This window comes from Solanum dulcamara, chromosome 2, assembly GCF_947179165.1.
Source record: "Solanum dulcamara chromosome 2, daSolDulc1.2, whole genome shotgun sequence".
NCBI classification, from domain to species: Eukaryota; Viridiplantae; Streptophyta; class Magnoliopsida; order Solanales; family Solanaceae; genus Solanum; species Solanum dulcamara.
In genome coordinates this window covers 7,141,980-7,164,274 of record NC_077238.1, presented here as the reverse complement: position 1 = coordinate 7,164,274, position 22,295 = coordinate 7,141,980, and the positions used below count along the sequence as shown (strand labels likewise).

Here is a 22,295-nt window from a genome sequence, read left to right as displayed (position 1 = left end):
GAGAAGACTCATACGGATGATAATGGTTCTGACATGATGACAAAAGCTTTTCCAAGAGGGAAGTTTGAGGGATGTTGTATGATCTCCGGGATGGTGGTCTCCTCCACATAGTCGGGAGGGGGAGAATTGTTGGGTTTTGGTCTTTTTCCTTTCCTATGTGGATAAATAAAAGGTCAATTTGGACTAGCTCACTTTTGCCCATAAGCCCAATTCTTATAGTGCATATGTAAGACTCTTCTAGGTCTTATTTTAAAGAATCACAAGAGAGTATAGCAGTCACACATAGAGAGAAAAGTGAGAAAAGAGTGCAGATTTTTCGCACCCTATTTTCAGCCCTAGTAGCCATTTTCAAATTGTGATTCCCGCTTCGTTCCTTGTCTGATTGAACTTATTTTTGGAAAGCTTGTTTCTATCAACTTAATCTTTGCTTGAAAATTGACATAGGTGGTTTTGGAGTCCTGTAGCTCCAGATATTAGCTCGTGAACAGTAGTTGCATTTTGGTGACTTTGCTCCTTTTACTTCTCTAGTTTTTGGTGCTATCTTGTAGTTGTTGTTGCTCTTTGTTTGGCACTTCTTTGGTGGCCATTTTGGAGAACATTTTTGTAACTCTTGTTGATTATAGTGGAGCTTTTAGTCCCGTGGTTTTTACTCTTCAAACCGAAGAGGTTTTCCACGTAAATCTTGGTGTCTCTTATTGTTGATTTGATTTGTCTTGCTATATTTATTTTGGTAATTTGTTTGCTGCCCCAAGCAGTGTTTGTGCTTGCATTAGTTTGCCTTCTCTTGGTTCAAATAGAAGAGAAAGTTTAGATTTGGGTTTTCTTCCGCTATTGCCCTGTCGTGCACATTTGTTTGTGCTTGCCTTTCCCAACATTTAAAATGATGAGAAGGTCAAATGTTTTGAAGGATCTGATCCGTTATGAATTCTTCGCTTGTTAGAGACATTTGGATCAAAAAAATTTCTTACTGGTGCTGATTTGATGTATGTATTCAATTCCTTTTGTAACAAATCTTTTGAGGATAAGCTGACTCTTCGACATCAGCTCAGAATCTGTTAGAGGAGCTAAGATAGTTATATAACTGCAGGTTTTTCTTCAATTTCGCCTCGTACCACCTATAAATGTTGATTCTGGTATTTGCCAAGCATACACAGAGTATGTTTGTTGGTTATATAAAATCTAGAAATTCTAAAATGAAATGTTGATCGAAGAAAATAGCCTGAAATGTTGACCAACTTTTATGTTACACAAAGTATCACTGCTTTCACAATTCTTGCAAGTACAAGTGAATACTTAAAATTCAAGTATAAGGTAGAGGTGTAGGTGCATCCATTGTTTCCTCTGTTCATTATTTCTGATGCAACTCAGTGTTTTGAAGCAGCTTTTTTAACTGGAAAAACTCCACCTGTGTGAGCTCGTTCACATTGCTGGTCCCAAGCCAAGATAAAGGAGGAGGGTTGCCTAGGGTCAATCGAAAACAACTTCTCTATTCTATAAAAGTAGGGGTAATACTGCGTACATCACTACATATTACCCTTCTCAGGCCCCACTTGTGACATTACACTCGGTTTTTTGTTGTTGTTTTTACTGGAAGGGTGGGGATCAACAACTCTATTGTACCTTTATTGACTGGTCTAATGAAACAATTTGTTTATTTTTTGCATCTCTTGCTCATGTATTTAGAGTTTTGACAGATCTTATGGAAATTTAGCAAAATATATAGCACAAAAGAAGCTTAACTGAATCATGGTAGGTTTTAGGGGCATTTAATAAACTATGCTACTCGGACTCTCCAAAGATATTATCGCACCTGTAGCGGATTCTCCAAAAATGCACTGCTTCTAAAGAATCTGACACGCAAACGGTGACATTTTTTAAGAGTCTGAGCAATATAGGTAAAAAGTCACAAACTGCCAGTGTTACAAATAGAATTACTTGCCCAAGCTTCTTGGTTTGTAGATATTTATAGCAACTACTAGTAAGCATCTTAGTTTATCATTTTTTTTCATAAAATTCTAATCAGTTTACTTGTCAAATCTGTATATTTGCCTTGTGGAAAATCTTCTAGTTAAGCAGATTTGTTATCCAACTAAACAAATTGGAGAAATTAAATAGCTTTTCTGACCAGAGATCTTACTTCTTTATTGATGTTGTTTGGTCCCCCATTCACCAGACCCCTTTTGATGATACAGCTTCCTGAGTTTTTATCTTTGATCATCTTACTTTTCTTTATCCCAAATCCCAAGAATGTAATTCTTTTACAATTATGTCCAAGCATTCCAAGTAATCACGGTTGAGTTAGAATCAATGATTTGGCCAGACGAGCATGGAGACAATGGCGCAGGGCCTGGTTTAGTGTCTTTGCCAGTGTACTGGTCAGTTTGCTACCTTTACTCATAGATTTAAAACGCATACACAAAAAGAAGCCAGTGTGCTTTGGTTGCCATAAATACTCGAACGATGTGGGTGACAGGTCTCTATAGGTGAGAGTTTGGATGATCGAAGCTCTATATTGAGGTACACCTAAATTCTTAGGGAAGGAAGTTGCCTCCAAAGACCTACTATTTTTTGAAATTTACAACTAGTTGGTATTGAAGTATAGTCATGTTGGCGCATTTACATCAACTCTGGCAATGTAAGTCTGCCACAAGTTTCAGTTACCAAAGTTGGTAACAAGGCTTGCTGAACCAACATCCATACTTTTGAGCATTCGAATACTTGTTACTCCCTCCGTTTCAATTTGTTTGTCTGGTTTTGATTTGACACGAAGTTTAAGAAATTGGAAAAGACTGTTGAATCTTATAGTCTTAAACTAAAAATACGTAAAAATTGAAATGGTAGGAGTATATGAATTGTAACAAACTCTTCTTTTTAATGTGAAAGTACAAATCCTATTCTAATTTCTTGTTAGGAGAAAACAAGAATCACATCTTTAACAAGGAATTGGAGCAACAAATATCATACATCTTGTGCAAAAACTAAGCAATAATGAATTCAAACTGATGAAAATATCAAAGTTGTAAAGGTAACAAAAAAAATATTAAAGCAAATTGAAGAGATTTTAAAGAGACATCATTGGTATTGTACTATTGTACTTCTCTTGTGTTCATGTTAACACACCAGTGCTAATAGGCCTTGAATGCTATTGAAAGAAATTTCTCTCATAACTCTTTGTTTTATATACAGAATGTCCTGTTAAGAAACCTTCAAGACCTATTGTGGATTGGATCTGATCCTTTTCGAACTTTTCGTTTACTCGAGCCATTTGGATCAAATGTTTTACTTACTGGTGCTGATTTAATGCCAGTGTTCAACTCCTCCTCTTTAACTAACCCGTTAAGCATACGCCTACTCTTCGACATCCTCAGCTCATTTTGTTGTTGTGAGTGTGAACTTGAAAGTGAAGAAACTTTCTCTGGAAGAACTACTAAGAGCCCTATAATAAGAAGCACAAATGCCTTATTACTAATGCAAACCATCGTTCTGTTTTTCAGGAGAAACAGGAAAAAAGTTCAAATATTTGGAGTCCTGTTTCAGTGATCTATTATTGTGTGTATGTGTATATATATACACACTGACTGATGTTATTTTTTATTACAAGGATTTTGGAGGGGTCCCAGAATCTGTAGATGAGTTTTTAGATTCACCCCAATCATGAATATTGCAGCTAAAGCAGAAAATTAAGGCTGTTGTAAAAGAATCCAACTAGGATGAATAAAGGGTTCTTGAAACAACATCCTAGAGAAGCTAAGCATCTTTTTCACTTGTTTCCCCTGTTATCTGTAGGACACATAGTTAGACATTAGACACCAAAACTTGTCTCCATTGTGTCTCGTGGATACGCGACATACATATTAGAGGTGTCTTGATGGTCATTTTGTCAGTTGAAGTGTTCAACTGACACAGTCAAGATGAGTTAAAATTAAAGTGTTTAGTTGTCAGATGAAGTCAAATCAAGGACTAATGTTTTCCGCCTGGATTTGCAATCAGCTTGCCACATCATCTTTATTAAAAGACATCGCTTGACCGAATTACTCAATAGTTATGCTAATGGGAGGCAGCTTGTATTCATAAAATTAATCGAAATGCATATAAACTTACTCGTACGTCATGATTATCGAGAAACATGTGAAACTTAGTAGTTGCTTAAAATGGCTATTGTTTGTTAATCAAACCTTACTTGGTTATTAAGGAAGAAAAATCTTTTGGTGAGAGACTGAGCAGCCAAACTATAAGACTGGTAAAAGGGTAAGTAGTCATAAAGCAAAATGTGATTAAAAAAGGAGGAGGATATGTGGGGAATAGAACATCACTTCCTAAAAACAACCAAACACTATACTTTATGCCATTAGGAAATCTCACTTTAGAATTCCAATCTCTTTTCCCAATGCAAAACTAAAAATACCAGTCTTGGGTCTTGGTTTCTTGTGCCAAATCTGTTTCTTTATGCTTTTCTTTTTAGTCTTTATATTTTTAGATTAATTTCTTCTATTCAGATAAACCCAATTCAAGTGTCACTTTCTCGTAAAATTTGAAATTGTTTTTGTTTTTCTCGTTAAACCAGGAAGACCAACTTTTTTTTTATATTGCTTTGATTTTATTGTATAAACTACATTTGAATTGTTATTTTTTCTCGAGTTTTAATCTCAACTATAATTATTCATTTTTCCTATTTGAACTATCACCACCTATGTATTAGAACACACATAGTTGAGTAGATAATGATTATTCGTGTAGAAATTGAGAAAAACAGATAATTGGCCTAGTCGGCTTCGAGGTTGTTTTAATACATAAATAGTGATAATTTAGGTAAAAAAAAAAGAACAACTGATAATTAATTTGTGGAACTTCCGAAAAAAAGTGATAGTTCAATTTTTTTTTTGTCATTAGCTCTATAAAATATTAGTAAATCACATCAAAGTTGGAACATTCTATAGTACATGTTTTAATGCTCTATGAACTTGTGTTGTGGAGAATGAATTGTCTTTCCAAGGTATACAAATACAGCATGTTTTCACTTTCATTGGTGCTCTCTGCTCACTTTTACCTTTTGTCTTGTCATAGTAGATAAAGCTTCTCTTTTGTTTTTGTAGAATACCTTAGCATTTATCACGATTATTTTTATAAAGTATTTGTTATCTTTTATCAGCACAGATATTGGATAACTCTGTGTATTAAGGTTTGGACATATACGAAAAAATCACTTAGTGTTTCTACCTTCACTAACATTAATTTGAACTTGAGATCTTATGATTCACAACTTATTTTATTGATCACTAAGCCACGTCTTTAACTAAAGTTCTTGTGTTTAAAATGTAGGAATGAAGAACCTTCGGATCAAGAGCAATTTACTCTATCAATATACCTATTTCAATATAACTTTAAAAGTCTTCTTCGCATTCTTATAAAATAATATAAAGAGTAATAATAAAAGAAGGTTTATTTATGTGTTGGGAGGGGCCTATTGATTTGCTTGTACTGCACATTTTGTAACTTAAGGTTGGCATACTTATTAGATATACTCTTGTCTTACATTAAAGTTGAGAATCTTGAAGGGGCTTTCATGATTTCAGCCTATGCCCTTAGGAGCTTTTACTAATTTGGAGAGGAAGAAGATTGGATCCATATTCCAATCGAGATATAGTACTTTCAATTAGTTGTCTTATCGACAACTAACAGCTACGGCGGAATCAGAATTTTCAAAAAAAAATTAGATTATAACGAGGTAGATCCGACAAAAAGCCAAGAGGACTCAATGTGTACCCATTTTTGTAGATTTTTAATATACATATATACCCATTTCAAATATGTAGTGTCTAAAGTTAGGCTTGACTAAATCAAACTTCATACACAATATCTGTAGTTGTATATGATTAAAGTTCATGCATTTTTGCCTGAAGTCTAAGTAGTAATGGTAGAACTTCAGACATTTTTGAGTAAATGTTAGTCATATATGACTGGTCTAAAGTTCAGTAATTTTTACCTCACTTCAACTATTTTTGCTTGAACTTGAATTGCATATGCCTAAACTTCAATCATATGAAACTCAGATATTATGTCTGAAGTTACACTGTCAAAAATTAACTCCAAATACCTTATGTCTGAAATTGTCCGAAGTGATTGTGTGAAAAAAATTTTTAAGACATGCACAAATTAAATACCGGCGTCAAAATTGGATGTTCATGCACTTTATCCCATTTAATGATTAATTTTAAATTTTGAATTCGCCTTTTTTGTGGATTAGTGTAGACCAAAAAAAATCCAACCAAACAGAACAGAGTCCTTATCTGCTAAGCAAAGACAAGGACATAAAAATTGCAAATGATTTAAGACATAAATTAATGTTAGAAAAAAACAAGCTTTAGATAATTAGTATTTAGTGGTCTCAAAGACAACTAATAATCTTTTGTTAAAGTTTAAAATTTGAACGACAAAGAGTGGGACACTGCAAAGAGAATGTTTACCAAAAAATACAAGTGTTTAAAGAAGATGCTTTGCTCTACTTTAACATCATATTTGGGTGTATAAAATTGATCTTATAACATGGACAACTTTTCTATATTCTCAAATCCTTAAAAATTACCACTCCTTTTTAACCCTCAAAAACCTTTAAAAGAAATGTAAGCCACAAGATTATTGAATTTGATAGTGATAATAATGAAGTTTTTAGGGCGTTATCTATGTTAAAAGATATCTCAATCTCATATTAGCTGTCGTTTTAGCTCTTTTCGCACCTGTTAAGAAAAATAATTAAGTATAATTTATTAAGTTATTCTTATTTAATAAAAGTAAATTGATTTCTTCTCTTTAAATAGTATGTAAATAACAGTATAATTGGAAATAATTGGCAACGAGGGTAATATTAAACCAAACGTCTAAGATATGGAAAAATTGATAAATTTTGAATAGTACACAAAGTAAATTTGACCTTTTTTGGCTTTTTTATAAGAAGACTAAGTTCAAATTATAAACTAAATAAAATGTTAGAAACTACACTTTTGTGCTTTCAAAAATCACATAGTACTATATATGTTGTAACATATACTTCTGCCAATTCCTTTGTATTTATCTAATCAGTAATATTCTTTAAAATATTATTAATCACTTGCACTTGTTAGAAATGATACATAAATAATAATAACAATAAAATGATTTATCATTAGTATTTAACCAAACAGAAGAATTCTATCAAAATTTTATGAACATATATATGTAATCCTGAACATTGAAAGAGAATAATAAGACCTTCATGGGCACAAGAAAGTTTAATCAAAAATGTCATACATAGATATTAAATGATACGATAAATATACAGCTTAGTGACGTTAATTTTTTTAGTAAAAGATGAGAGATGGTGCTATTGTTCATAATACAGATAAACAAATCAAGCATAAGGTAGCATTTAGCTTCAAAATAAGAGATCAAGCACGATCCTCTTATCGTTTAAACGTTATCCACTGAAGCAGGCGCTGCTGGTGTAGCTGGTGCAGCTGGTGCTATGGTAAACTGTACACCTCTCGGCTGTCCAGAGTGTAATACGACTGCAAATTGTGTTGCTGCCAATGCTGCAGCTTCCTGCTCAACCAAACCATGAATACGAGTTTTGTACATCAGCTATAGCTAAATAAAAGACGTGCACAGCACACTTTCTCGAAAACAATTCATTGATGCAGAACTAGCAAAACTAACACCCACCTCTCTTTGCCTGCGCTGCTGCAAAATGCTGATGGCCCAGAGCATGATGTAGCAGGGTAAAAGAAAGCCAACTGCCCGAAGCAAGAAAAGCTGCAGAGATGAATCAATTAGATCCATCGTTAAGAAGAAAAATCTTTTTTATGAGAAATATAAAGATGGCAACCATATAGGGTGCATATCTAGCCAACTTACCGAAAAGAAAGCAGTAGGATCTTCATCGTCTCCATCTGTATCTGTCATTGGTAATGCATGGCGCAAGAGTAGAAGAGCCATCAACTGTCAATGAAAATCATCATTTAAGACTTGACAGTCATTAGATTGTGGGCAGAATGGGGAAGGGATAGGCTAAGTATACAAGATGGTCCATATCATTGGAAATAAACAAGCTATGGTCACAAATCCTGGACATCCAATAATCATAAAGGAGAGGTCAGTCAAGATAGATCACCAGCAATTGCGACGGCCAATCTTGAAGTAATGGGGGGTTCAGGTATATAAAGCTTGAACAAGCTATTGCAGTCTGCATTTTGATTGGTATCTCTTCGCATTTATTTTTCAAACACCAATTAAAATGTGAAAAGTTGAACTCCGGAAATAAAAGACATTTAAGCACAGTGGGAAAAGAAACATTTGTATCTGTAAAAACATTTTTTGTTCATGCTCATCACTGCTTGCCTAAAATTTCAGTTAGACAAACAAAACCCTGAATTGGATTAGTGTATTCTTTAACTGAAAATCAACTAAGGAGCATTTACCCACTGCTTGAAGGTGAACCAATAAGTGAATGAGGAATAATAAATAAAATGGAAACAAGATAAAATCTTATATCAAAACGACTTCTGGCATCACCGGAAGGATCGAAACCACATTCGTAGGCCGACAATTTTTCTGGATAGGTCGAACTATTGGAAGAAACTAGAAAAGGAAGACCGAGTGGGATCAAAGAAACTAGTGGGCTGATCACTAAATAGATACAAAAAGGTGCAAATTCTGACATCACCACAGAAAACTTGGTTCTTTCGCTCCTTGCTGGAGGAGCAGCATACCGGAAAAAAAAGCAAGAAATAGGAACGACGGAACGAAGAACGGAACTGGCTTGATAGCAAAACAAAAAAGGCGTATATTATGGGGCTCCTCTGGCGAGAATGCTGATTTTTTCTTTGAGAGCGCAGCTTTCTTCCGCTAAGGAGGTCATCCTTCTCGAGAGAAATTCCCATTCAGTATAAGAGTTAAGCCTTTCTTGCATTTCCACTCGGGCTTGCTGCTTTTGTTTTAAAAAACCCTGGAAATGGTCTGCTTGAGCGGTCTTAACATCCTCATAGAACGGAGAATTATGCCTCTCGGTACAGAGACTTTTTAAGACCTCCCCGAGAGCGGAAGGAGAAAATTCGATGGGTTCGAGGCGGACTTTGACTATGGCCTCGAGGTCCAGCGGATCAATCCAGAATTGAGGAGCCTCTCGACCATAGAAAATTAGTTGATAGAAAGAGCAAATCTGCTCTCGAGTGGAAAAGGACACCTCCGTATTAAGCAAGTCTCGCACCAGGACTTCATAGCTGGCAGACACGGTGGGGGTGGTTCTTAGTACTTGATGTACATACTCCACCCATTCCGGGTCCTGATGCGACTGACTTAGATAGTAATGGAGAAGGTTTAGCTCCAAGGGGAGAACACTAAAAAGGGTCTGTGGACAAAGAAGTCCATACAAGTTGTGCCAAAGGAGAACCCCAGTCCGTAGGACAAAACATAAAAATAGAATAATCTTCAACCAGACAAACGACCCCCCTGAAAAGCAGGATTTATTAAATAAAGTAAGGAAAGGCGTCTTTCCATATTCAACTTAGAACCAATATAGAAAGTAAAGAGGAAAAGGCATGACCAGAAGAATTGTGTGAAATAAGTGAATTTATCCAGTTGAGGCATTGAAGATTGATTGAGACAAAACGATTCCCTCAATACAGCTTAACTCTGTCAAGCCTTTACCCACTGCTTGAAGGTGAACCAATAAGTGAATGAGGCAATGTAACAAATGCTTGGTAAAGAGGCTCACAATGTTATTTTAGGAAATAAGTTGAACAAGGGCTTACAATTAAAGCAGCGGATCGGCAGAATGCCGCACCACTTGCATTTGCAGAATTGTAATCATCATATTCAGCTTCCAGAAGTTGGCGTTCAGCCTCGGCAATTGCTAAGACGCGAGGATCATGTAAATTCAAAGGAGTACCAGATATTTGCCATCCTCCCCTGCACCATAATATGAAGGCTTAAAATTAGTTTAAAAGCTGTAAAACCGCGTGGTTTGTACCCTTGTGGCCTAGTTGTCAATGAAGTGAAGGAGAACCATGAAGTCTCTATAGTTCAAATCCCAGCAGAGAGAAAAAAAATACTAGGTGATTTCTTTCATCTGCCCAAGCCTTGGTGGACAAAATTATCCGGTACCTCTGTTGTTGGGAGGTAGCAGGTACTAAGTGGAATTAGTCGAGGTGCACGCAAGCTGGCCTGGGCACCACCTTCATAAAAAGAATGTAAAATGATCGAACCTCGTGACTAATTCCACACCAACTAGCTAACATCACAACCAAAGCGGCCAAAGCATAATCATGGTTTGTTTGAATTAAAAAGTTTACAGAAAAAAGAAGAATTTACAACCAAATTAGTGTACATAAACAAATGAAAGATGAACACTCACCCAATATCAATAACTGTCTCCTCAGCCACAGTTCGAGGAGGAACAGTGTAACCAGGCTGATATTGCTGCATATTGCAATTGAAAATGAAATTTATCAGAAAAGAAATCATCTAATGAGAGCATCAAGATTAAAGGAAAGAATTTTAAATATATCAAGCCCAGACTCTCGAATTTCTCTGAAATCATCACGAGTCGTGCTATTTATTTTAGAGAAATATTGAATGTCAAAGCACTAAGGAATAGGGCTAAGCAAGAGAGGGGGGCAACTATAGGTGAAGGCTCCAAGAGACAAATACATATCCAAACTTCATTGTCTTGAAAAAACCAAACTAAGCTTAGATAATCCAGAATTAAGCAATTATAGGATAGGATAGGGGTAAATTAAAATGATCTCTCCTCTAATATTAATAAGTAAATCATATCAGAAATGAGAAGATTATAGGATAATTATATGATTCTGATCTAATCTCAATGGACTGTATATACCATCTAAACTCATCTTACGTACCAAACTTCTCCTATGGTTAATTCAAGAAGGGAAGAGAATCCTGTGTTTTGAACTCAATGGCACAAGCAGGAGTACTCTCACATTGAATGGGAGTGTCTTTCATCTTATAATACACAAGACTACATGGAAAGTTGGAAACCAACTGGGAGATTGACCCGTACCTGGTGGCAAATCTCACAAGTAATATCCCCCTTCTCATTGCACCAGTGTTGAACGCATGTTCGGTGTGTGTACTGCAGTAAATGTTTTCCACCAATATAATTAGCAGAGACACAAATTGAAAGAAAACAAAGCAAGAGAGACAGAAAACAACAACTCTTAAGTTATCAGGCAATTAAAGAAAATCACATAACTTACTGTCTGGTAAAATGGAAAAAATGCAAAGAAGAAAAGTGCTACCATCTATGCAATTAAAGTGAGAATAAGTAGAAAAAATTGAACTGTAAGCAGGAAAAAACTTTGATGAGGGTGAAGATGTATTAAAAGAAAGCAACTGCAACAGGAGAACAGTAGTAGCAAGGATATTACAGCTATAGCTCAATAAGTGCTGCCACGGAATCAAAGAGTTCCCAAAGTAAAAGTAGAACACTAGAATGTTATATGACAATGTCAGATAGCAGGATATATCATCATGATCACGGAAGTAAGGGTCATGTCTTGGTTCATTATGATGGATAACCACAAATCAAGCGAACAAGCTTGCTTAAAAAAGGGGCTCCCAACAATAGCCTTGAAAAGAAGTACTTATATCACTACTGAGGCACCAAGAGAGTGAAAAAAGTGAAAAAAAGAGAAAACACAGCACCATCATGCAAAGATACCCCACACACACCCCTTACCATGGCACCAAGGTATCACCAAATCAATACCTGGCACACGCCCACTCGCACCAAACCAGTCAGAATCCACGTATCGGGCATCAATAATTTAAACAGTGTCTAGGAGGTGATTGAACTGAACTCAAACACAAGTGCTTCCAGTTTAAGGCACATATGAAGAAAACAAGGAATAGAGAAAATCTAACCCCACATTTCCTTTTATTTAGTAAACAATTTTTCATACAACAACAAAATGATCAAATTCTCCAACAAGTAAAATCAAACGAGAAAAAAATTTCACCTTGAGACTTCCACTACAAGCACATGGGCTCTCCAACTTGTCCAAAGAATCTTCCTCCTGGCAAATTCTGCACTCTGCTCTACCAATTAGTGGTTTCTCCTCATCACCCTCCTCCTCCTCCTCCAGGACCAGCCTCTTCTCATCTACAGCTATCGACGACGAAGGCCCCACCATTTCAGGGTTCTTCCCATCCATAATCTCAGCTCCATTAGCCTTCACAATACGATCCGTATGCACCACCAAACAATCTCCCATTCTAAAAACCCAGATAAAAAAAATGACACAATACCTACACCAAATTTACCAATAATCAACTTCCCAATTCAATACACAACGAAAGTTAAGATCTTTCTTCAACAACAACTACTACTTCTCAATTCAAACTAATCTGAGTTCATTTCTTTCCAATGTTAAAAAAAATCAAGAAAAACAAGCCCTAAACATAAAATTGACCCATTAAGCCAAGAATCTCGGCGGAATCAAGGAATTTCTCAAAACTCACAGCCCAAATGCATATCAAACTATAAATTAAAATTAAAAAGAGCAAAAAAAAAAAGAATCATACCTGGGGAAAATGAGAAAGAAATTGCCAAAAAAATCTGCGGATTTGTAGCGGTAATTGAATGGTATTTGCTATTTTAGTATTTATCTTAGATTTTGACGGAAAAAATTCCAAAATAGAACTAAGAACCCACCGAATTATCGCGGTTTGTTTGTTGTTTTCTGCATCTTTTTGGTTTGTTTATCTTCCTTTGTTAAAAAAGGAGAATTTTTTAGAGTTTAGAATTTGGGGATCTCTCTTTTTCTGTACGCTTTACAGGTTTATATGCATGACAGTGTTTCGGAAACAGCCGAGAACGTGTTATCCTTTAGATTGCCTATATTTTATCCTTTCTAGATCTCACGTTATGAATTTCACTGGGTTATTATTGTTGTTATTGTTATGTATGACAGTATTTGTCCAATTCCGCATTTTCACTAATGGGGTTTGAAAAAAGTTTAAACTTTGAAATCTCAATAACCTCTAATTTTGTGTCGAGGAAAATCAAAATCTCTATAACATAGCCAATGAAATCCTACTGAGTGGAATCTGATGAGAATGAAGTGTACGCAGAAATTAATTCTATTAAGTGGAATTTGAAGAGAATAGAGTGTACGCAAATTTATCATTGTGTCATAGAAATGAGAGAGCCTGTTTTCGAAAGATACTCAACTCAAATGCATCAAACTCAATTAAAAAAAAAACAATAAAGAAAGTCTAGTCGTTAATAAAAAAAAAGCAGGATAAGATCTACAAGAAAGAGCAATAACAATAATAAAATAATATAATAATCGAATACAAAATATAATATATAACAAGAATTACAAGAGTATGACTATTACTAGCACAGACACTAACATAATTATTTTATACATATAATATAATTTTTTATCAAAATATTGAAATAAATACCTTGGGACTCTAGATCCGCTCCAACAGCATGAATACCATGTGGATGAGCATATAATGTATACGCATAATATACTTATTTTTTTATTTACAACGGCTCGTTTTGTCTGCCTTGGTTTTGGTGTTGGGCTGCTTCAAATTTTTTTTTAGTGATCGATGACATTGAACCCCTTTTTAATAATATCATATTTCAACGGCTTAGAATTTAATCGAGGGGGCAACGTTGTCAAATAGTGGTTTCTTGACTAAAACTTTTATTTTTCCACGTCGGCTGTTTTGAAACTTTGGAAGAACCAATCTCGAGAGATTGCGTTGAGCTGGTGATAGAAACTTTAGATTTCTTTTTGGCAAGGCATTGTCTTAGACGTGCCGCAAAATATACATGAATCTTAGGCCACAACGGGGATCAGAGGAGTAGACAAAAAGAGTATAGAAAGAGTAGAATTGAGAGAATTTCTGATTTTCATTAGAAATCCGATTAACTTTGAATTCATGTCGAAAAATTCCATTTTAGATATATATGCTCCTACCAAAAATTAACTCTGTATCAAGAATAAAGTATTAATTATTATTCCACCACAACACGGAGAATCACTTCCTATTCCAGCCCCACAATATTTGGGCAAGTACTAAAGTTTTCCTGGAAAAAAGAATGAAGTTCGTTCGATATGAATCTTGCTAGTTTTCATTTTTATATCATATTTGAAACCATTATATCTCTACCAAATTAATTTATCCAGTTTTTTTTTTTCAAAATTTATCCCTAAATAATGAACCAGAAAGACACATACCAATTATTTTATACTTTAAAGGCAAACAATGATGGATGGGCCAAACATGCTCCACACATCTTTTAACTTTTAGGTGTAAATATTCAGTTGCCCACACAGCTTGTCAAATTAAATAGATTCAAATTATTTACCAGCCATGAGAAATCTTTAGTTCTACACCACCCTCCAGGGGATACAGGCAACTACTTTGTAAAGGAGATGTGTTAATGAGTAATGACTATAGTGTAAATGGTATCCTTGGTGAGCAACCAAACAAAAGCAGCTCTTCTAAGTTGTAGTATCTGCTTCCTCAAACCGACTATAACATTCTCACAGGAAGCTTTTCTGGTAAAACTTCTCATGACAATAAATAGAGATGCCTTCTTGAATTGGGTGTCAACCTCATTTCAACAGTCCCATAAGATTGATCTGACCTCGCCTAAGTATAGCATCTTTAGCTCGGGGTACCAAGCAACAAAGTGTGCAGATATTCTTGGCAGAAGCAGGTGCTGATCCACATTGATCCTTTCGCCTTATCCACAGATGCAGGAAAATGGCTTCTACTCCTATAAAACAATCTATGAACATCTACCAACACGTGTGACTATGTACTTTCCTTTCTCTAGATCATACACAGTCTTCAATTGTGGCTTTCTCCACTTTGACACATACCATGCTGTGAACATCACCAAAATGAAAAAGGCAAAGAATACAAGCAAAATGAGAGAGTCCTCACTGAACATATTTGCAAACCACCCAGAATGCTCTTTGTCCAACTCAGCTGTGCTCTGCAAGATGAATGCTCCCAATGCCCAATCAAGTGGAATGTTTTCAACTTGATTAGTATATCCAATCCTGATCAAACATATACTTGAATTAAGTGGGATAGTCAAATATATACTATACTTGAATTAAGTGGGATAGTCAAATATATACTAACTGTATGTTCTTCTTTGAACAGATTTGGAAGTAAAACATATAAATTTTTATGCTTTACCGGAACTTCATTTCCTTTGTGTTTTCTTCTTTATTTCTCTCCTTTCTGTTGACTCCTACTTTTTTCTCTTCTCAACTATGTTTTTCAGTAGATATTAACTATTCCCTTTATGTAAGAAGAAAGAACAGACGAGCCTCGGGAAGAAGGGGGAACGGTAGATAAGATACTTAACCATGACTCTAACATTAAAACTTGGAAAGCTATAAGAAAAGCAGGCAGCAGTATGTTTCCTCTTTCTTCTTAAGTCAAGAAGATAGAAAGAAGTATTAAAAGGATATAGAAAGAAGGAAATCAAAATTAGTAAGTACCTATCATCGTCCAAAGCAATTCCAAGACTATCATGAAGTAATGCCAATATATACGCTGAAGAGAAGCAATAACGATGCAAATCCTCCTCTTGAAGGGAGGGGTATTTGCTTTTCAACCCTGACCAATCCTCTTCACAAAAACTTTTCCCAGCAGTCATAAGATCAGAAAGTAAAGCTTTTGGGGGCAAACCAAAAAACTGTTCAGATTACAAAAACCATCTTTTAGCACATCAAAAGTAAGATACAACCATAAATAACACAACAGAATGCCGACTTCTATAAATACATAGGTATAGTCACAAGATGAATGTGCACCTTTGAAGTGTAGAAAAAATTTTCTGTAGCCAAAAAGTTCCCCTGGAGCTTTGGCATAAATGTTGACCCAATGTAGCAGCTTTTATAAGGGCAACTCTCTGCATTATGCAAGAAGAAAAGCTTCATTAAGTGGTTTCAAATGAAATGAACATGCCTGATTGAAAATGAGTAAAAGTTAACATGGCATATTTTCTATAACAGGTAAAAGAAAAAAGCAAACCTTTGCCTTTCTGCAACAGTGATAGTGAGGCAGACCTGCATTCTGAGAAGTTACCGCTGGGATAAAGAGCAGATAGGTGCCTAGTCTTATCTGTGAAACTACTGGGGGAGAGCTTCAATGACATTAAGTTGTGTGGGTATCCTCTCGGAGAACAAGGATCCATCAGCTTAACACTTTGAGGAGCTGCATTGATGGAAACAGAAACAAATCTGTGAATATAATTTTTTACTTGCAGAACCATGAGAACTGATGCCTTACTTGAAAAAAAAATGAGAACTCATACATCAGTCCACCCAGGAAAAAAAATGCTAACTAAAGCAATACTCCCACAAAATAAAGATCAAAAGGTTCCAAGAGAAATCAAAAGAGCAACTATCAAAAGCTCCAACTCTTAAATCAAATCTGTGTTCATCTTGTGGAAGTCAGAAAAATGATGTAACAAGAGAATCAATTAACATCACTACATGAAGTACTTGAAGTTCATATATGATTAAAGGAAAAGAGATTCCACATTACCTTGATGTTGGCCCCTCGCAACAAGGGACTCCAGGAGTAAGTCAAATGCAACGTTCTGCAATACATCAAGAGCAATGAAATGTTAACATATATCTATAGATGTTTCACAGATAAAAGGGAAAGATCGACGAAAACCAGGTCAGGATACTCAAAATTCTCTTTCAAAACGCCTCTTTAAATGCATATACGTGCTAAGAAGAGAACATCAAATTCAGTGTTACTAGAAATGCTTATTATCTATTCTGACTAATTCTGCAGCAAAATCCAGGTTATCTACTTTTTTTTGTATTTTAAATAACCAAGAAATTCTTGAGGGCCAGCTAGACACTGTTCGAAACTCAGGGATAATGAGTCTTCCCCTCTTACCCTTCTCTACTTGAATACCAAGCTATATTCTGAGGCTGGACTTGTACTCGTGATGTGTGGCTAATCCACACATAACGCACCTCGCTCTTACACTAGATCAAAGACCTGTGAGATGTTGAAGTGCAATAATTAAGTCCTGAGGGCAGAAGTGCTCCTAATAACATTGAATTATCAGCTACCAATTTCACAACAGTTAGCATGCAGTGCAGAATACAGTAGCATAACTGATCATGTAGTAACCAATGAAACTATGGTTTAAAGAATAAAAGGATACAGGATAATTTTGCAGTGTTCATGATAACTAACTAACTAGGAAATAAAAGTTACCTGACCAAATTGAAGCAAGCTATGACTGTAGATCCTGTAGGTAAAGTTTCTGAATTTAATGGTACGAGAATATTCTGGGGGCATAGGCTCGTTAGAAACAAAAGTTACCTGAATAGATCAGACAGCAAAAGTTATAGTAACATTCATGCTCTTATCCTGGAGTAACTTTATGCAAACTGAAAAATAATTTCAAATGTAGAGAAAACACAAGAAGGACTACTAGTATTGCAATTAAATTTTCTGTGAGCTTCAATGCGATTACTGACACTCCATTTAAAAGAAAATGACAAGTGTGCCTGGAATACAATAAGCCGAAACATCCCCACAGTGGTGATAAATTGAAGTTTCAAAATGATGAGACCAACCTGCGCAGACGCACCACCAAGTTCAATTATCCCAGTTGTTTGCGAAGGATCACTACCAAGAGTACCAAGGGCATAATTAGCAATAACCCAGGCATATAAACCCTCATCAGATCCTACAATCAATAAAAATACGATGTTAATTTCGCTAAACATGAAGCAACAGTTGTACTCTACAATGAAATGTTTGCATACCTTCCAACCGAGTGGTTCACAGGTATACAGAAGCTAAAATGTCATTACAACATACATAATGGGAAAAGTTAATGTGACAAGAAGGGCAGATTCTAGCATTTCCCTCAAACCTAATTAGGCAACTAGCAATTGTCAGAGATTACAAATATTTATGAAGAAAATGGGAGTGCATGACAACTTAATTCAACACAAAGTCAGATGTAGAGAACCAAAATATTCTCAGACCATTAAATTCAGAAACTTACATACAGGATCTATAGTCATAGCTTGCTTCAATTTAGCTTCAGTGTACTACCATTTTGGTTTCAGTGTCAAAAGGATTGGAGCTCTATTCTTTAGTTCAGAAAAAGCACATGCGTATTACTATAACTTCTTAATGTTCCCAACTCAAACAAAAAAAAAACTATATCACATCAATTAACAAGGTAGTTTAAATTCTAAACTTGATGAGGGAAGTTTTATGAATCCTCTGTATCCATTCTGCTCTAATTCACCATACGAAGGACTTCTTTTTAAAATCAAACAAGACCTCCATTGATCATTGATGTGCAAATTTTACAATTTAAGTTTGGCACTCGAAGGACTTATAGTCATTAAACCTTTTGTCAGTTAGTAGTTACATTTTTTTCCCTGGCCTTCAGCCTACCACTACCACAAGCTTCCTCTTTTATCTGTCCCATGCTTTACTAAGTTAAATGGGCAGAGTTATATAACTACATCACAAAGACAAAATGAAGTGTCAAAAACTCATAGGGAAAACCAATAAAAATATCAACTGTAACTCAAAGACAGCAACTTTCAAACTGAATTGATCATAGAAATGCAAAATAAATTGCATTGCATAAACAACTCAACATGGGACAACCAACAGAAGTGAAGTGCAAACACAATCCTCATACCTGAAATAACAGAAGCCCAATCATCCATAAACTTAAAACCCGAATCCCTCAGTACCCCTCGACATACTTCTAAAATCTTCTCCTGTACACCCGAATCCAATAACCTCATTCCTGCAGTAGCCATCAACCTAATCTCTGTCGAACTCCAATACTCCTTAGGTACATTTTTCTTCCCAAACTCCACCAAATTCGACACCGATTCACTAGCCATCTCCGGTTCCTCAGCATAAGCTGATAACCCCGGATTCACCCTCATCGAAACCAAACCCTTATCCCCAAAATCAAACACAGGTACCCCATTCCTAACCTCATACTCAAACACATGAATCCTAGTACCCGTACTTCCTCCATCAATCACAATCCCATATTTCCTCTTCACAGAAAACCTAACATGACTCGAAAACACAAAAACGTAACATAAAAAAGCAATCACAAACACTATTGAAGTGTAACAAACGATTTTTGATCTCGATTTCCAACTGTTGTTCCGATTAGGACTCCGATGAGAAGATCTACTAGGTCGGTATTGCAATTTAGCCGATTCCATTGTCTGACTCTTGTTATCAATAGATTTTATTTTGCGGGCATTGGATCGGCGCATCAAAAATTAGAAATATTTGAACCATATGCATATATGATTCCGTATGAGATTTTACGGTTTTTTATTTTTTTGATCGGAGATTGAGAGGGCTTCTCCGATTAACGCCCTCTCCTCTCTCCGGCGAGCTTTTTTTCTTCTCGGTTTCTCTGAGATTTGTGAACCGGTGCCGGTTCAATTGGTTCCGGTAATATAACCCTCGGCAGTTTGTTTCAGAGATGTGAGGTTGTGGAGAAGAAAATGGAAAAGAAAGTGAACTGAATTGACTTTTTCATTTTATTATTCTTTTTTGGGTGAAATGGAATTGACTTCTAGGCTATCGTTTAACCATTGATTTTGAATTTGAATTTTAGGTATAAAAAAAAATTAAAACTCGACATAACATAAATTTGAAGATAATTAAATTTTAATGCAGATATTAAATATCCGATGGAAAATTAAAAAAAAAATTGACTTCTACAAAATCTTTTACCTACCATATTTGCCTTATTTTTTTATTTTAGTTATTTTTTAAACAATTTTATCAATCAACTTATTATTAAATATTAAAAAAAAATTGTGATATAACTTGATTACCTTTTTATAATGTAGTGTATTCTTTAATTTGACTACGTAAAGAACACTCTTTTTATAATTCATTTGATATAAAATATTTGTGTATTTTATTTTTTTCTTATTATACTAGTCATAAGACACCGTGCTAGCATGGGTTCAATATATGTTATTTTTTTTCTTGATTTATGTGATGTTGAAAATTATTTTTTTATGTTTTTAAAAATTTTAAATTGATAATTATCATGGTTTATACATTTTATGTCATTTTAATTAATAAATATTATTTACTTTGTTTCATTTTATATCGCATCAAAATTTTATTTGTCTTTTAAATATTTTAGATTATTAATTATTGTGGTTTATAGTACCTTTTACATAAATTTCAAATAATGCATGTTACTTTCTCTGTCCCAATTTATGTGGCACTGATAAAATTTCAAGAATCATTTAAATTTTATCTATATCTTTTAAATTTTTAAGTTGATAATTATTGTGATTTATTATACCTTTTACATCATTTCAAATAATATATGTTATTTCCTCCATCCCAATTTAAATTGCTAATTATTGTGATATTTAGCATAGTATTATTGGACCTATGCATACCACGGACTATCTTTTATTAGTATACATTATATATAAAAGACAGTGCAACAAGACATCAATAGTTGAGCAGAAAAAGAAAAGATCTAATACATCGACAGTCTCTTAAATTTGTTAGTAGTAAATTTTATTTAGACATTTAAGTTACAGTTCATTTCAATTAAATACTTGACCAAATGATAAAAATGTTCTTATTAACACTTTCGGTTCAATTTTTTGAAAATGGTCTCAAATAGTCATTACATAAATAAGTTAATCACTTAACACATTCTTTAATTATACGCATTAACTTTAATAAGTAGTAAAACTTCGAACATGTTTTTATTGAAGCTGAAAAAAATCAAAGCACGTAATTAAAAAAGATAAAAGAAAATTGAATACATGAAGAAATAACATGTGTTCAAACTCAAGTTGATGTTTAGAGAAAGTATTCAACTTGAGTTTGAGGAAGAATGTTAAAATATATTCTGAGATATTTTATCATAATTATTTTCCGTTTACTTTGGGATCTATATTAGTGTATGATATTTATCAACTTAAAAAAATTCTATAGAATATTTACTTTCCTTCGGAGTTTAGGATATATATTTAGGTTAGAAAAAAGTACATATTTTATTTGATTATTATAAATAATTATATAACATATATCTTATTTTGATGCAATATAATGAAAAAGATAATACAATAAATTTATCATCATTTTAACTTTGAATTTCTAATTTCTCTATTTGTTCATAACAGAAAATCTCACTGCATTGTTTAGGCAACCAACTGTTCTTTAAGTAAATTAATTTAATCAATCGAAAATCTTTTCAAAAATTGAGGTATTCTTTTTCCACCAAATCACGTACATTTGTTTCATGTTTAGTTATTATTTTCTTTCCATTTTCCTTTTTAATTTAGTTCAATATATATTTAATAAAGACCAAAAAATTGGATTGTTATTATTGGTGGCAATTAGATTGACATGTCATTTAGGTGTAGCTGACTTTAAAAGCATCCGAATTATCCATAATAGTCTATTCAAGTTTTGATCAATATTTATGAAGCTAATTATCTCTTTCGAAAACAAAATATTGAAGCGGTATAGCATTTACTAATTACCCAAAACAAAGGCGTTATCAAATTACGCAACATCTCTTTCGATTCATTTACAATAATAATGTTATTGTCAAGAATCGTTTAGGCAATTTATTGTTAAGAGGTTTTTAAAAACTTTTATTAGGTATCCAACTATACATAAATACACATAGGATCTTAGACCTTATATTGGTTTGTTAATAGATTTATCATAGACTATGTTATGATGAGATTAACTCCACTGATTCTGATCATTGAGCAAATGATAAGCTCCTATAAAAAAAACCTTTTTTGTGCCAATTTTGATAAATGGTGTAATTAGACTTTAATCAAAGCAAACTATTTAAGGTTGAGTAATGACATTTTTCTTTTAAAAATATATCTTACACGATGCGAATTCAAAGTTAAAGAAATGATCTTTTAATAGTGAAAGTGGCAATCTTAATATGAGTAAAGATACCATCCTTGAGGTTGAGTAGCAAAGTAGGCAATTATAATCTTGTAGCTTGATCTTGGAATATCATTCTTTTTCACTTTATTTGTCTTTTGGTTTTCATTTTTCACTTTTGGCTGGGGCACTTTGACTATAGTAATAGCTACTTTAGTGGTTAGTTATATCATCTTAATATATTTTTTTATCATATTTATATGAAGCATTGTAATATATAATATTTTTGTTGGTATAGTTTTTGAGTATCAAAATTATAATTTTTAAATACTAAA

At 34.2% G+C, this 22,295-nt stretch overlaps 2 protein-coding genes across 3 annotated transcripts; both read right to left on the bottom strand.

Annotated features, from left to right (window-relative positions):
• Positions 1–7,225: 7,225 nt before the first annotated feature.
• Positions 7,226–12,840, bottom strand: LOC129880169 (uncharacterized). Of its 2 annotated transcripts, none has more exons than XM_055954098.1 (8): positions 12,577–12,840; positions 12,012–12,300; positions 11,054–11,125; positions 10,385–10,449; positions 9,783–9,939; positions 7,888–7,971; positions 7,696–7,785; positions 7,226–7,575 (listed from the first exon to the last, which is right to left on the bottom strand). In XM_055954098.1, the coding sequence occupies exons 2-8, from the start codon at positions 12,264–12,266 to the stop codon at positions 7,444–7,446; spliced, it is 855 nt and encodes a 284-aa protein (XP_055810073.1). In that variant the 5' UTR covers positions 12,267–12,300; positions 12,577–12,840; the 3' UTR covers positions 7,226–7,443. The 2 variants fall into 2 exon arrangements, with proteins under 2 accessions (XP_055810073.1, XP_055810074.1); XM_055954099.1 differs by having other exon boundaries at positions 12,707–12,840.
• Positions 12,841–14,255: 1,415 nt separating this feature from the next.
• LOC129880168 (probable apyrase 6) lies at positions 14,256–19,620 on the bottom strand. Its single transcript, XM_055954097.1, has 8 exons — positions 18,737–19,620; positions 17,646–17,758; positions 17,281–17,388; positions 16,588–16,642; positions 16,072–16,254; positions 15,852–15,949; positions 15,537–15,733; positions 14,256–15,086 (listed from the first exon to the last, which is right to left on the bottom strand). Exons 1-8 carry the CDS (start codon positions 19,335–19,337, stop codon positions 14,810–14,812), a joined length of 1,632 nt encoding a protein of 543 aa, XP_055810072.1. The 5' UTR covers positions 19,338–19,620; the 3' UTR covers positions 14,256–14,809.
• Between the last annotated feature and the right edge of the window lie 2,675 nt (positions 19,621–22,295).